At 41.7% G+C, this 17,022-nt stretch overlaps 2 protein-coding genes across 2 annotated transcripts; both read right to left on the bottom strand.

Annotated features, from left to right (window-relative positions):
• Window positions 1-1,879: 1,879 nt before the first annotated feature.
• On the bottom strand, window positions 1,880-3,570 carry LOC145486283 (uncharacterized). The gene has a single exon (XM_081464925.1). The coding sequence runs from the start codon at window positions 3,568-3,570 to the stop codon at window positions 1,888-1,890; it is 1,683 nt and encodes a 560-aa protein (XP_081321051.1). The 3' UTR covers window positions 1,880-1,887.
• Window positions 3,571-3,599: 29 nt separating this feature from the next.
• Window positions 3,600-8,791, bottom strand: LOC145486791 (uncharacterized). The gene is made up of 3 exons (XM_081465506.1): window positions 8,522-8,791; window positions 3,886-8,418; window positions 3,600-3,620 (listed from the first exon to the last, which is right to left on the bottom strand). Exons 2-3 carry the CDS (start codon window positions 7,708-7,710, stop codon window positions 3,600-3,602), a joined length of 3,846 nt encoding a protein of 1,281 aa, XP_081321632.1. The 5' UTR covers window positions 7,711-8,418; window positions 8,522-8,791.
• Window positions 8,792-17,022: the final 8,231 nt, after the last annotated feature.

Raw genomic sequence — 17,022 nt, 5'->3', positions numbered from 1 at the left:
AGCTTGAAGAGGGCAGTTTTGGAGAACTGTTTACTCTCCAAGTTCCAATCTTGTAGTTTTACTGCGCTTGAAGTTATTAAGGGGGAGTAGGATGGGAGAAGAATAGGCTCCTCTAGGCCAAAAAACGGGAAAAAAAACAGGATCATGGTTTCCAATGCCAGCAATGTCTGAGGTAATGATTCCTTTTGGCAGTGCTAAGAAAAAGGTTTGGTGGCTATGAATGACCTATTAGACATTTCTTTACATACTATGCTAGTTGTGCTTTCTAAACTCATCACATTGCCATCATTTTCCACAGAGGAAAACACTAGTCTTCCTAGGTCTCTCTCAAACACTGGCAATACTTCTTTAATTTGGGTGTCAGCAGACAATAGCACACGTAGCGTGTATATAGCTCTTGCCTCTCTGCTGCCACGCCATTTGTACAACTCCTTACTCGAGTCTGGGAGCTTGAAAACGACAGTGTGCAGCTGTCGCTCTCTAGAATTTTGTTTGTGGGAAATCAACTCAGCTGTAGTAGTAGTGGCAGTTATGGTTTTCCTTTTTTTCTGATGACTTTTCCATTGTTATGTTGTCACGCATGGTTGACCAGCACTGCTAGACAACTCAGATGATATTTGGCTCCAAGTGTAATCGTGTAAATTGTGCTTAGCTTAGATATTAGATTCAAATGGCACAACTTGTGAGAAACAGATCGGACACAGGATCGAAGTCGACAACCATTATACATGCCTATCTTAAATCAACGTTGGTAGGTTCCTTCCAATAGGAACACACTGGAACAGTTTTGCTATCTTGGAAATACTTCCTGTATGTTTGCTGCTTCTTAAGTAGAGAGAGTTTCCTTTTAAATATGTGATCATATTTGGTTCTGTCGAATTCGACAAGATTTATGCCAAGTGGCACAATGACTTTCGAATGTCCAAGCAATTCCATTCTCTTGTCCAAATGTTCTCTTTCTAACAACGACTTCTGCTGTATGTACTTGCATCAAATTGCATAGAAACAAATTAGAATGAGATGCCTGTAACGGCATCGATCCACACACAACAGACGTTTCAACTCCATTTTATTCGTAGAGAACTAGTAGGTAAAACCTGGGTGACAAAATTACAAAATGTGTCTTGTAATGATACGAAGTGAACAACATTGAAAATACAGGTAGCAAGAGAAATTAAACTTCACATTGTTCATACATACGTTGTTGTTCGTTCTCTGCCGTTCTGAACATCGACACCGTCCTTTGTAAACTAAGATAAACCTGAACAAAAATCTCGGACGAAAACACAGGCGCCAAAACACGACGCCATCTTACAAAAGCACATGGTCCTTTCATCCGCGCAAGGGACGATGGGTGTGAATAGCGAAAACCGCTGGCTAAAAACAGTACTGAAGGTTCAACAACTTTGAATCGCAGCGAATTAATTACCGTCCGGAAATACAGCAAGATAAACATAAAAGTTCCTGACACACCGGGAGGGTGGGGGTCGCTGCGATTCAACTTGTAACATTGAACAAATCACAAAATGTCTCCAGATAAACGTTTATATTCAATATCCTTAATGCCATTTGCATTCTTGACTTCGGCTTCAGACTTTAATCCACTGGAACAAGTAGGGCAAGGCGCTGAACTGCCCTTGAAACCACAGTGTCTCTTGCACCCCGGTACTCGTGAACTTTTTCCCCAGTGCGATAGCTCTTGTACTTGACTGTCACCTTGCGCACTTTGCCATCTTCCCCTGGAAAAACATCTTGCACAAGTGCCAAGCGATAATCTCCCCTAAGAGTGTTCTTGTCAGCGACAATCACCACATCTCCTGGACACAAGTTGCGAGTGGCAGTGTGCCATTTGCGCTGTACTACTAATGCTGGAGCATACAGCTCAGTTCAACGTTTCCAGAAGTCCTCCACCACAGACTGAACAAGATGGTAACGTGTTACAATGCTTGCGTCGTAAGGTTGCCATCCTAAGGGGTTAGATGCAGTCGCCCGTCCAAGCAACAAACTGTTGGGTGTGAGAACATTGATGGTTGAATCCACGCTTGGTTTCACTCCAATCGGACGCTCATTTAGTAAGTTGGACACTTCACAACAGACAGTGAGAAATTCAGGTACAGACAGACGTTGGTCACTCACTGAGAAATGAATAGCACGTTTGGCGGCCTTTATCAGAGACTCCACTGCTCCTTGATGCCAGGGACTATCGGCAGGTCCAAATACCCAGGTTGAACCATTCTGAGCAGAATCTCTCTGTAAGGACTCCCTGTCGATTCTTTGCCAGGCTTCTTTGAGTTCCCTCTCTGCGCCCACAAGCTGAGAACCTGGATCGCTGTAAATCTTCTCTGGCCATCCACGAAGACTGGCAAATCTGCTAAGCGCCATCAGGAAATTGCTGGTGTCGTATCCAAACACTGCCTCGATATGAACAGCTCTCATTGCGAGATCGGTGAACAATACACCATATGCTTTGCCACTTGTGCGTTTCTGGACTTCCCCTCTAACTGTGTACGGTCCAAACAGGTCAAGCATCACGTGGTTGAATGCTGGTGCGGGTTTCAGTCTAGCTTCTGGCAGTAACCCCATCGGTTGCTCAAGAAATTTGGCATCGCGCAACTTGCACAGTTGACAGTCCATTTTCACTAGCCTTGCCAGTTTACTGCCTTGAGGCATCCAGTAACGCATTCGAAATCGAGCAAGGGTTGCGTCACGTCCCCTATGTCCTCCTGCTTGATGCGCACGTTCCATGAAAAGACGTGTAGCTGGATGCTTAGAGGGTAACAATCTCTGAAGGGATGAATCTGGTGTCATCGCATTGTACCTTAGTAGTCGTTCTCCTACGACCCATATTCCACTTGCATCTTGTACAGGCTTCAGCTTAGCATAGCAACCTCCATGACCTTTCTTGCTGCTGCTCTTCTTTAGCTCGCATTCCATTGTTTTCTGAATGTTCTTCACGACAAAGTCCTCTGCATCTTTCAAGTGCTGTGCGGTTACTTGCATGGCATTTCCTGCACGGAAAGTCTTGTTCCTTGCAATGTTTTTCAACCTTGCCACGACCCAAATGACTCGATTGATGTTTCTAAATCTCTCATAGACAATCAAAGGAGGATCTGCCCTGGCTACCGCCGTACTACACATCTTCTTCTCTCCAGGGAGCACTTCTTCCTTCTGCAGACCAGACTTCAGTCCCCACTCTTCAACAGGCTTGTACAGGATAGGTGGGCCATTCCACCAGTGGGAGTCTTGATCGAGCTCCTCAGGGGTGCGTCCACGGGTCAACCAATCTGCGGGGTTGTGATAACCTGACATCCAGGCCCAACAGGACATATCACCATTCGTTGCGGCTTGAATTTCTCCAATTCTAACTCCTTCATACACCTTGAAGCGAGTACTGGTCTTGTTGATCATACTCAAAACAGTTTCAGAGTCCACAATTTGCCACACCTCTTCAAATTTGAGCCTCATCTCCTTTTCTATGACCTTTCTACCTCGCTTGGACAATATAGCAGCATTTAACTCCATCTGAGGAGTAGACAACTTATTCACTGGGGCGATACGACACTTTGCCATGATAAGTCGACACCAATAGTCCCCGCTGTTCAGGCGCCATCTGATGTAGACTGCAAAACCATAGGCGAGGTCACTACCATCACTGAAGATGATAAGCCATGGTCGGCCAACAGAGTCGGGTGGTCGTAAACAACGATTCAAACTAAGCTGCTCGAGCTGGAACAGGGAATAGAAGAAGTGAACCCACTTGGACCGTAGGTGGGTTGGCAGCGGATCGTCCCATCCAAACTTTAGGGACCACGTTTCGCGCAGGTAAATCTTTCCCAGCAGAGTGTAGGGGCACACAAATCCAAGAGGATCAAAGATCATCATAACCTGCGACAGAACAATTCTTCTTGTCAACACAAGTGGTAGGCCTTTTGGCAAATCAGCTTTCTTGAGGTTTGGGCCTGTGTGTGCTCCTTTCTTCTTCTTGCTGAAGTTGAGAGTGACTTCAAACACCACGGTATCTTCCACTGGATTCCAGCCAAGACCCAATACCCTCAGGTTGCTATCAGTTCCTTTCAACATGTTTTGGTGCGTGCGTACAGTACCATCAGGTGCAACAAGTGTGTCAACGTTGTCAGACAACATTTTGCCGGTGCGAGGACTTGATTCTCCAGTAAACTGCCAACACTTGACTACAAAGCCTCCCTTCGCAAGCATGTTTTCTGTTTCACGAGCAATTTTCAATGCTTCAGGTGTACTTGGTTGAGAGTCAATTAAATCATCTACATAGCTGGATCTCTTCAGGAGGTTAGCAACCTTTGGACTGTCAGTTTCAAACATATCTGCAGTCTTGTACACAGCTTCAGTGCTAATAGCCGGGGCTGGAGTGTCGCCCATATTGACTCGTGTCATCATATACACATCGGGTTCTTGGTCAATTTTCAACTCACGCCACAGGAACCGATGACAATGTTGCTCCAAGGGCTTCAAGTGGATAGAGTGGAACATTTTACGAATGTCTCCCACAAGAGCAACCTGCTCCTCCCTCCAGCGCAGCAATATGCCAATTAGATTGTTCATGTAACAGTCCGGTCCCTTAGCTAAACAGGAATTAAGAGACATTCCTTGGCACACTTGACTGGAATTAAATACGATTCGCACAGGTGTGGAGTGTGACCGTGTGTTGACCACTGCCAGGTGGGAGATGTAAAACTTAGGACCACTCCATTCTTGCAGTTCTTTCTGAGACAACTTCCGTGCAACACCTCGTTCCACCATGTCCTCCATCTGCTTCTGGTAAGTTTCAGCCCACCGCTCGTCCTTGCTGAGTGTTCGCTCGGTACTCTTGAGAGTAGCCAAGGCGCTACTGTAGTTATTGGGTAAAGTTCCTGGATCCACAAGCCAAGGATAGCTAGTTACCCAACACTGTTTAACACTGTCATACTCAAGGTTCTCTTGAATCAATTTTAACTCCTGTTCCTCTTTGAACGAATAGGTGTGGCCAACAGTTGGACACTTGCCACAACGACAACTACCACAGCGTGGAGTTATTTCAGTTCCAATTTCTTCACCACAAATGAAGTTTTCTATAAGGCGTCCCTGATTTTTACCCGCGAGGGATTCTGCAACATTCATCTGTCTGAGACTAGCGTACTTTTTGCTGACTTTGACCAGCTCTCCAGGGTTGGAACAATTTGGCTGAAACTCGGGGTGAGTGACATGGCATACATGGTAAGCCTCATGCTTGATCACTGAGTTGTGAATCGTTTTCACAAGATTTGAATCGTGCTCAGTTCCTTCTCTTAGATCAGGATGGGTACCTTGAAGACAGACTCCAAAGTCTCCTCTCATGATGCTTAAATTATCTCCACACTTCGCCTCCTCACACTTGGGGAACAACCCAAAGTAGTCGCAGCCCAGGAGAATGTCTACTTTGTCAGTCTTCCTCTGTAGAGAGTCAACATCATAGCCAGGGAACAAATTGGCTAAGACTTTAGTGTCCAGCTTGCTGACAGGACCAGTAATTCTATCCATACCAAATGCAGTGATACTGACTTTCTTGCCAGTGTCCGTCCTCAAAGTGAACTGATACTGTCGGGTGTTGTAAGTCTTCTCAACATTTCCCATCGTGGTTACGTCAAGCGTGAATCTGTTCAGTTTTTTGGCCTTGATTCTATCTGCTGCTTGGTGGGTTATGTAGGTTGTGTTTGAGCCACCATCACAGAATATGGTAACATTCTTCCCACTCTCACACACCTTTGCCTGCTGGATGGGATAGAGAGCAAGGCCAGCTCCTCTTGTAGCATGACTTGCTGATTCAGCATGAGCACAATGGTCAGTTTGTCGATCTTCTTCCTTTCGAGGTGCTGATAGAGTCTGATCTTGACCAGTAGTGTTTGAACCTTCTTTCTTTTTTCCTGACTTGCACAGGAGAAAGTGGTGCTTCTCACTTCCACACAATGAACATGGTTTTTTGCTGGGACACTTCTGCTGTGGGTGATCTCCAAAGCAGACAAAACAGGCATTCACTTGTTTGAGGAGTTCAAACTTGCCACCCTCTCCACTGATGGGGAGCTTCTGAAATTCTTTACAATCACTTGTTTTGTGCTTAACCATATTTCTCTTGTGGAAAACACACTGGTAAAACTGTTTTTGGCCCTGACCAGTTCCTGTTCCATGATGTGTCAGCCCTTTACCACGATCACCATTCTTCGGTACTTCAAGTGTTCTTCTCCGCCTTGGTTGGTATTCAGCTAACCGAGCTACTGCTTCTCTTTCCCTTTCCAAGAACTTCATAAAGGATTTGAAAGGCTGAATTCTCTCTGTTTGGCTCATATCATGATATTTGCGAATCCACTCCAATCTCAGATGGTTAGGCAAAAGTCCATTGACAAAATCAACGTCCCTCATAGTGAGAGAGTTCAACTGATTCAACTCTTCAAGCTGGCTGTAGGATGACTCCACAACGTCAACAAATTCAACAAGACCTCTGTAATCGGTTTCTGAGACTGGCTTGAGCTTATGTAAATCTTCTAGTGCTGCTTGAACAGTGGCACTGGTATCATCATAGTAATCTTCCAACTTCTTCCACATTATATCATAAGCCTCTGGTTTGGTGACATACACTGACTTGATCCTTTGACTAGCTTCGCCTTTCACTGACCTCTTGAGTTCGTGAGCTAAGGCTGTTTTGTTTTTGATTGCACCTTCTGCCAACTGCTTCCAGACTGTTTTAAACTCTGGCCAAGCTTTTCTCTGGCCAGAAAAGGTGGGAAGTGACATTTTCTTGAGGTGAACACCTGGTGAGTCTGCAGAGCTGTTTCCACTGCTTTGAGCTGGCATACCATGACTACTAAGCTGATACGGAGACACATTCATTAACTGTCCAGGATAACCATGTCCTCCTGCTGACTGTTGAACAAATGAGTGTGGCAACCAATACTGCTGGGCTGGGGGAATACTGAAACTAGCGGAACTAATGGGATCAAACCCCATCAAATCATTTGCTTGGCTACCATAGCTCTGAGCTGGCATAGCATAACTGACTGACTGTTGTGGTAAAACACTTGACAAATGTCCAGTGTATACATGTGTCACTGTGGGCTGTTGAGTAGACAACACTGGTAATGGGTGCTGAGGTGTTGGTGCCACACTGTAACCTGCAGGGGTAATAGATCCAGTGCCAAAATGAAAATTGTTGGCTTGGGCACTACTTGCTGATAATGTTACATTCTGTGTCTGTGAGGATGCAGTGACCACACTAGTGACTGATTGATCTGGGTTAACATTGTTTCCTGACTGAGAAGTTCCTTGTACTGGTAATGTAACACTTTGTTCTGATGGATGCGTAGGGGGGTCAGCAGGTGTGGGAACTGAACCCGGCTGAACCACATTTGACGTCTTGGGGGCCTTTGCCTGCATAAAAGCATTTCTGGCCACCGTGTATGCTTCTTTGACATTTGCCCGGTACGCAATAATGTCTAACCCATTAACAACTCGATGATCAGCATGTTCTTCTTCTGAAACCAGGGTTTCATATTCCTCATCTATCACGCAAAAATCATCGTATACTTTCTCTAGTTCAACCATTAAGGCAGTCAAAACATCAACATCTGCCTTTCTTTCAATTGCACCAGTTAATCTTCGCGAAGCTTTGGTCACTTGTACTTTGGCTTTAGTTCTTTCTTGTTTCTTCTCCTCTACAACACTCATGATTGAAAATTACATTCAATCTTAGCTGATAACTTAAAACAAAGAAGTCCACACTCACCGATGGCTGACAACTTGGCGCGAACAAAATTCGAGGTTACTGAGTTCGAAGACAACTTGAAAACACACGTTCAATCTCCCGGTTGGCTGGCAACTTGAAGCGAACAAGATTCGAAGACAACTTGAAAACACACGTTCAATCTCCCGGTTGGCTGGCAACTTGAAGCGAACAAGATTCGAAGACAACTTGAAAACACACGTTCAATCTCCCGGTTGGCTGGCAACTTGAAGCGAACAAGATTCGAAGGCAACTTGAAAACACACGTTCAATCTCCCGGTTGGCTGGCAACTTGAAGCGAACAAGATTCGAAGACAACTTGAAAACACACGTTCAATCTCCCAGTTGGCTGGCAACTTGAAGCGAACAAGATTCGAAGACAACTTGAAACACACACGTTCAATCTCCCGGTTGTCTGGCAACTTGAAGCGAACAAAATTTGAAGACAACTTGAAAACACACTTTCAATCCCCTGGTTGGCTGGCAACTCGGAGCGAACAAAATTTGAAGACAATTTGAAAACACACTTTCAATCTCCTGGTTGGCTGGCAACTCGAAGACTTACTACAACAACGTTTTACTGTAACGGCATCGATCCACACACAACAGACGTTTCAACTCCATTTTATTCGTAGAGAACTAGTAGGTAAAACCTGGGTGACAAAATTACAAAATGTGTCTTGTAATGATATGAAGTGAACAACATTGAAAATACAGGTAGCAAGAGAAATTAAACTTCACATTGTTCATACATACGTTGTTGTTCGTTCTCTGCCGTTCTGAACATCGACACCGTCCTTTGTAAACTAAGATAAACCTGAACAAAAATCTCGGACGAAAACACAGGCGCCAAAACACGACGCCATCTTACAAAAGCACATGGTCCTTTCATCCGCGCAAGGGACGATGGGTGTGAATAGCGAAAACCGCTGGCTAAAAACAGTACTGAAGGTTCAACAACTTTGAATCGCAGCGAATTAATTACCGTCCGGAAATACAGCAAGATAAACATAAAAGTTCCTGACACAATGCTGCTCCTTCTATCTGAACCAAGAGAAAGTGTTGCAGAAATATTGAGGAAGGGTAGCAAGAGAAAATGCAGATTTATGCAAATTAAGGCCTTTATTCATTTAATATTTTTAGCAGGAAAATTACCTCTACTTGAGTAAATCAAAGGCTCCTGTGAGCCAGCTCATGGATGAATGTTTCTTTGAGCCTCAGTTTCAAAATGAGTCTTTGTGCGCAAGTGAGTTTGATTTGTATGAAAATGAACCTGTAGGCGGAAGTTTAGCCTGCACAGCCTGGCGGTTTAAGCAATTTTTTTAAAGCGATTTAAGCACGAGCTCACAAAGTGGCCAAGCCACAAAAACAAGCGGCAAAGCCGGGAGGAACTGCCTGACTGAATTACCCGCATTTTTTATTGCTGCTCCCTATTACATTTTTGACAACCTGATGACAGGTTTTGTGAGTCTCATTAACACAGATGATCAGAGCATAGATCGTATTTGTTCAGTTCAAGATGTATTGTCTTTGTCTCCGCGTATCAATGAAAGATTCACTCACTTACTCTCAGTGTACAACTCAAAATAGCCTACAATCAAAATCTTTGACTTGCGATCACTCATGTTTTTCGACAAACAAGACACACCATAATATAATATTACAACAATAACTCAACAATGTCTGGGGAGGGGTGGCTAAGTTATATGTCTAGTCTCTTAGGAGCTCGTATGACTCTTCCACTGCGGGTTCGGGCCTGAACAGTATTAAATAAGAAACTTCCAGCCAACTTGGCAGGGAAAAGTCACTGCAATACTGTAGAGTCTATCAAAACAAAACTATCCGATGTTCTCCGATGCTATGGCAATGCGGTGTTTGCTCAATGGCAGCAAAGGGCAAAGCCTGTCAAGGGAGGAATCGAGAGGATAATTGTAGACTTTGTTGTTGTTCGCTCAAGATCAAATTCAGAAAATTTAAACATTTCCATTCAGAACCTTTTCAGGGTCTCTGAAGGATTTCAAGATGGCAGTGTTGGAAATCTGAAATTGGTCTAGAAATAGAAAGATCAGACACATCTGATCTAGTGCGCCATGCCTGTGTAGGTATAATAAGAAACGCTTTTGAACTTCATAATTTCATCTACTTGAGCCTGCAGAAAGTGAAGCAGGCCATGATTGAAGTCCTCAAACAACAGAAGGACAGAAAACATCAGATGACAATTCCATTGCTGTGAAGTTCAGTTATAATATTTCTGAAAGTTGGTCATCAGTGATGCTCTTTAACAGCGGAATAACAACAATACTGGTTCCCGTAGACAACAATTCTTGTCTGGTGAGCACATACAGTGAAACACGGTAAAAATCAACCTTTGGCCAAGAACGCCCATCACATCTTTCCCATGAGGCAAGTTGTTTACGGCTGTTTCTTGTTTGTTTTTGGCAGTTAACAATTTCGTGATGATTTGTGAAGAATATTCAGGTGTAATAACGCTTTTGACAACGCTTTCTCAATTATTTTCTGTTTACATGCCAAAGATCTGTATTGTAATGAGTGTTGTTCCTTGGAGCTTTCCCTTGAGAGATGAGGAAAAATTTTGATTGATGTGTTAGCCTTCAGATCCAATGGCAATGGCCAGTACACCAGCGTACTGGGCCAACAAAAAATGCCAGTCATCTACGCAGGCGGTTTCTCAGTTGGTTCTCTCCCAGGCTCCTTGCGGCTTTGCCACTCATTACTGTGGGCCCGCTGCTGTCTTAGCACACTGAAATTGCTTAAAAACTGCCAAGCTATGCAGGCTAGTGGAAGTTGTATGAATGGTTTCGTACTGAGAGTTGTTTTGACACAAAAGGCAACTCAGAAATGACCTATTGGATGAATGTAGAAAAGGCATTTGAATAAAAAGAGAAGAGGAATTGATCATTGTAGAGTTCGTCTCGGTACTGCAATGAAAAACAGGAAATTAAATGTCTTTTGGTCAAATGTTATGCACAGGTTCTGATGTCCAAGTATGGTTGCTTATTGAAACGATTTAGGTGGCTGAATTCGTTCTTTCGTAAAATCGTTTTATAATAAATAATTGTATATTACATATTTGAAATAGATTTCAACAGAGCACAGCAACAAAAATCAAGATGAACACTGCTTTTATTAGGAACAGTTTCTTTCTTATTAATTAAGTTTACTGAAATACTGAATACCATAATGTACAACAAAAGTTAAGAGGAGACATTGTAGCCAACAGTCTCCTATACATGCAGATTATACATTATTTATTGAGTTATAAATAACATAATCTTTATAGCAGCAGGACACACATGTAGTAGAAGTACAGCATGATAACAACCATTTTAAGAATTGAATGAAAATTCAACAGGTATAAGCTGGAACAGTTAGGATAGCTTATACTTCAAATAAACATTGCAAGATTTGTATTTAATTAATAGAGAGAGATTAACACATTCTTTTTTGTGTTCTTTTATGAAGGGTTCTAGTAGTTTCATTTAATTGTAGTCCCAATATAAAGGACTGATGTTACTTTACATGTATATGTTCATATACATGAACATGATATGGAGCTGCTAATTTTAAGTTGAAGTTGTATTTCTGTATTCACTGTAAAGCTATTAGGTTCATTTCTGTGTTAAGGTTTGACACAGGTAGTGAGTTCAGGTGGATTTCACTTGTTGACATTCTTGAAACCTACATGAAGTTTAAAAGTGTTTCCAACTCTGTAATTATATGCTTGTAACCAATGTCTTGCAAAGAATGAGTTTCAACAGCCCAAGTGGCAGCTGACACAAGTGTTGAAAGCATCTAATTCTCTTTGTAAGCAGGAGTATTCCACATCCATCAGTAATTCTCAGATTAATTCCATGCAAACTTAAGGGTGACTTGTGTTGTTAAAAATAGTTTCTACAAAGTCCTTCAAAATTACTTTTGGCAACTGATAAAAACATATAGCACCAGTAATGGTGTTGTTAATAGTAACATCTGCTTACTGTCACTTGCATATTACTGCAGTGTTTGTCTGGGTTATTTGCATATGCACAATACTACAACTTCACCTGCAATATGAAATAAAGATAATAGTCACATATTTTAAAAGGGTGTAAGAATAAATGCAGAAAACTTATACATGTATATCTTTAATTTGCTCCCCTTTACCCTCCCCTCTACCCAACCCCAATAAAAATAAGCTACAGATGTACTTATCTAAATGTGGTGTCCAAGTGATATTTCTTGCTTTTCTGGAAAGGGTTTAAGAAAATGGCAGTTATAAATGGCATGCTTTTCTTCAAGAAACGTTGGACCTAAAATAATTCCTTTAACCTGAAAAATTTATTCTTATGTACAGCATTTTTAAATTCTGGTAGAGTTACATATATTTTTGAAGTATGAATCTCTATGAGAACTAGGAATTTAGGAACATGAAAAGCACAGGAAATTCAAACCATTCTTTGTTTCTGCCAATAAGTGTTTTCTATATGCGATTCAAATAGTTGCTTGATACATTTAGGTATTTATTTGGTGTGTGTATCAAGAAATGGCCTATTGTTCTTGCTCAACATCTCACTTTGAGCAAAAATGAATAGCCTTTAGTTCTTGGTAGCCCGGAGGGACTTTGTCTGAAGCCACACCATAATTGCCGCCATTGTTTGGAGAACTTTGGGTACAACAATTAATTTCTGTTCTTTCGCGCATAAATCTTTCTCTGGAACCTGGCAATCGTCATGGAAGTTATTCTTTTTCATTTTTTTAATGTCCGGATTTTGACTCAACTGTTTTCAGTTGAGCACGTAGTACTTTATAAATGAGGTGTGACTTTTTAGTTTGAAAGAGCGCCATTGTTTTCAATCATGCTCGCAGGAAACGAAGGTGTGATCTTTTCTGTAGAACAACTATCAGTCTGGAAATGAAATAAGGTTTTGAAGAGTTTTAAATTTTAAGCAGAGTGCAGACATTTTTAGTAATGGTCCAGCTAAGAAGCAGGCAGAAAAATGATAGCCCACGGCAATAGCGTCGGTTAATTTAAGGTACTAAAATTTTTAATCAAATTAAATTTGGTGTTCTCATTGGTCTAAGCAACTAAAAGCGCGAAATTTGAATTTCAATGAAAAATTTAATCAACTTGCCGTCTAACAAAATAAGATTTTGTTTTGTAGACAAAATCATTATGGCTTCAAAAACTATGTATGTAAATATCGTTAAGATTCTATGCGCCATTTGCAGTAAAATTGAGATTATGGCACAATGCATGCAGTACGAGGTCCGACAGCGACCTGCGATCAAAAAGATACCGCTTGGGCTGTCAAATTTCTGATTGAACACAGACTAGTCGCGTCGCAGATTAGTCGCAAATCATGCGGACATGATATTTTGCCGGATTATTTGATTTGCTTACCTTTGTAGCATGGCTTCATCAGGAAAATGGAAGTTTCTAGACCAGAACTCTGAAGCTGGGTCATCTTCAAAGAAAAGGGCTTCTTCTGTAAGTGCTTATTTCGGTAAAACTTGTTTGCAGTCAAATTGTGGATGTGTATCACGCAGAACCATAGTTATTCCCCACAACTTGATCACAATTTGGTGATCCATTTTTGCCCACATAGAAATCTCGTTTGGTGAAGCTGTATGGAAAGAACAACTTGTCTAATAACAAGTTAAGGGCCTTGGACGCCTTTTCAAAGGGTAAAGATTTTGGCAAAATCTCCTGCGACCTGAGAATACAAAGGGCGACTGCCGAGGTTTATACGATCGATACGTTCACTGCCGGTAAAGACATCGACATGGACCGCTTGTCAGAGCTTCTTCAAATTACCAAGGAGTCATTTTCTCAAATTCAACGATTGTTATCTTCGAAAGACCGCCTGAATAAAGTTAAAGAAGCTCTCCCTGAAGTCTCTTACAACCAAATTCGTTTTGTTCTGGCATGCATGATCAGAGATGTTGAGATGTAAAATGATGATACTCAGTCCAATGGAGTCAGTATCCTGTATGAAACATTTTATATTTGAGACTTTTTATTTTGACATTATAGCAGATTATTTGTACGAAAGACAAAAATAAATGTTTTAGCGCAATAAATTTGTTTCAAACCTGCACACTGCCTTTTAGTGATATGAAAACTACGGGAAGGTGGAGGTGGGGTGGGGCAGGGGTCTTTGACCATGTAACAACATACTCTAGTTTCATTTGCCGGGGAGGTGGGGTTACTGGGGTGGGTAGGATAAAAAAGTGAGGCTGCAGACGTGCTATGTTCAACATAATGTAATGATGTTTTTCTCTGAAAATCACAATATCAATTTCATGTAAGATGCATTTAACTTTACACAATGTTTCACCTTTATTGGTGAAAGAAAACTACAACAACATTCCAAGATTGAGGGATTTCATCTCCAATGTGACAAAATTGTTTGAAGAAATTGTTGCCTTTTCCAATAACTTCGTAAATTCTTAAAAATGTATTTGTACCTATATTCAAGCATTTCATAGCAAAAACTAAACTATTTCATGACTGTTTATTCCAAAAAAAAAACTATTGAGCAAACAAATATCCATGGTTCAGAGTTCAAAAATAAAAATAAATTAGAAAAATGATTTCAATGACTTACATGATTCATGAACTACGCATAACAACTGAACTATGCAAAATTTGCTAAACCATTTCAAGTATTTCAATACTGACAAACAAGTCAAAGATAATAATGCAAGTGAATCTAGCAGCTGCATGTTTTGTTTACAATGCATAATTGTCATTTCCATCCACTTTTTTTCACCCCATACATTATCATGCTTAGCGTAAATGCACCTAAAATATTGCATTGCACAAGCTTCATTGGTTCTTTACTTGCAAATAACCTCAGTCATTGAGCCAATAGTGAGGGGGCATTGCCAATGAAAATTCATCATCTTGTCGATCCACTCTGTAAATGCCTCTCCATTTCCAGGATGCACACTTACAATCAAGGCTCCGCTGTCTTTATGGGAATGGGAGTCTAAAAAGTACAAGTTTCCACTGTCACACATCAGGAACATTGTCCTTTCAGAAGAGAAAAATAAATGGCAACTTCTCTGAGCTCCAAGTGCTAATGAATTTAGATATTCAGCAAGTAATTCCTTTGAAGAACCAAAGAAATCTTTTTGTTGTCCCAAGCATGCCACACCACATTCTTCTCCTGCAATTTCGACTGCTTCATCTGCATTCACATTTACTCCTTCATGGTCAAACAACTCATCGTGTAAATCATTCCAGGATGTTATTGCCCACTTTAAGACCTCTCTCCAAACATTGGACAATGTCAATCCTTGCTTTGGGACCAGAAGACCTTTTGATGCCACTTGGCCAAAATACAAACAAATGAAGGCACAGGCATTACTACCATTCCTGCCTCCAATTGTTGACTGACTGAAGTCTTCAGGAAATGACCACTCTGTCACCATTTTGTTGAATTTTGAGAGATGGCCACAAATACTGGCAGGTTGTATAGTAGGTGGTACACTGGCCAGGGAAGTGGATGAGAGGACACTGGCTGATTGCGTGGCACTTGGTACACTAGCTGATTGCGTTGCACTAGATACACTAGCTGATTGCACGGCACTTGATACACTAGCTGACTGCGTGGTACTTGATACACTAGCTGATTGCGTGGCACTTGATACACTAGCTGATTGTGTGGCACTTGATACACTAGCTGATTGTGTGGCACTTGATACACTAGCTGATTGTGTGGCACTTGATACACTAGCTGATTGTGGCACTTGATGCACTAGCTGATTGCGTGGCACTTGATACACTAGCTGATTGCGTGGCACTTGATACACTAGCTGATTGTGCGGCACTTGATACACTCACTGATTGTGGCACTTGATGCACTAGCTGATTGCGTGGCACTTGATACACTAGCTGATTGTGTGGCACTTGATACACTAGCTGACTGTGCGGCACTTGATACACTCACTGATTGTGTGGCACTTGATGCACTAGCTGATTGCATGGCACTTAATACACTAGCTGATTGCATGGCACTTGATACACTAGCTGATTGTGCGGCACTTGATACACTCGATGATTGTATCGCACTAGATACACTAGCTGATTGCGTGGTACTTAGTACACTGGCTGATTGTGTGACACTTGGTACACTGGCTGATGGAGTAGCATGTGCTACACTGGCCGATGGTGTGACTGGTTGTACAGTAGGTGACACTGTGGGTAGTGTTACTGTAACAGATGACACTCTAGCTGGTGTCCTAACACCAGCCATACTTGGTTGTGCCACAGTAGTTGGAACGTGTGCTGCTGCTGCAGAATAGAGTACTCCAGCCTGAGCAGTGGTTTGTTTGTTCTTGCAGTGGTAGCTGCTCCACCATGACTTGATCTGGGTGGCTGAGAGAACTTCTAAGCCTGCTTCTTCCATTGCTTTGATCACATCTTTTGGTTCAGCTCTAATGCAGTTTACTGCTTGTCTATTATAAAATTCAATCATTATATCTTTCTGAGCTTGGCTGAATATGGTTCTCTTTCCTGTGCTATGCTTTAACGCATACCCCATTTCTGGTCGCTGTGAGGGGTACTGGTCAACCTCCAATGGAATTAGAGTCGCAGCTGCTGGTGGTTCCATTGTGTGTTGGATAAATCGTATAGCATAGCTTTCTTGACCGGAGCCTGAGAAAGGTGATGGACAGCTCGGTTCAGGTTCTGAGTCATCATCTACTACTGTTGCTCCGGTTACACCTGCAATTGGAACTTGACGTCCAGAGATATGAGAAAGCTGAACCTTTGTCTTGCTTATTGTCTGCGACATGCCAGCCAAGGATCTTAAGATTATACCACCACTTAATGCACCTTCAACCGGAAATGTGAAATTTCCATACAGGGAAATGTCTTTCAGTGTGCCTACTTTCTTAGCCTTGGACCGATCAATTGTCAACTTCTTACAGGATGCATTCTTCATTGTCTGCAAGAAAAAAAATTAAAGTGGTCAAGTTTAATTTTCTCAATGATATTGTGAGAGTATAAAAATACTCTAAACACATACATAGATTGCAAGTATAAAAAGGCTTCATACTAAATATCTTACAAACTTGCAAGATGTAATATGCACTTGCATAACACCCAGAAAAATCTAAATACCCCTTGTTATAGTAATTGCATTTCATATTTTTGCTAAATGCATTTCATATTTCTGACAATGAAAAGTTTGTTATAAACATCACCTGTTAAGGTGCCCTTTGACCAACCATATGATCCATTTATTTAT

This window comes from Orbicella franksi, chromosome 5 (genome assembly GCF_964199315.1).
Source record: "Orbicella franksi chromosome 5, jaOrbFran1.1, whole genome shotgun sequence".
In the NCBI taxonomy this organism is placed as follows: domain Eukaryota; kingdom Metazoa; phylum Cnidaria; class Anthozoa; order Scleractinia; family Merulinidae; genus Orbicella; species Orbicella franksi.
The sequence above is the reverse complement of the archived record's forward strand: the minus strand, read 5'-3'. Positions and strand labels throughout refer to the sequence as shown.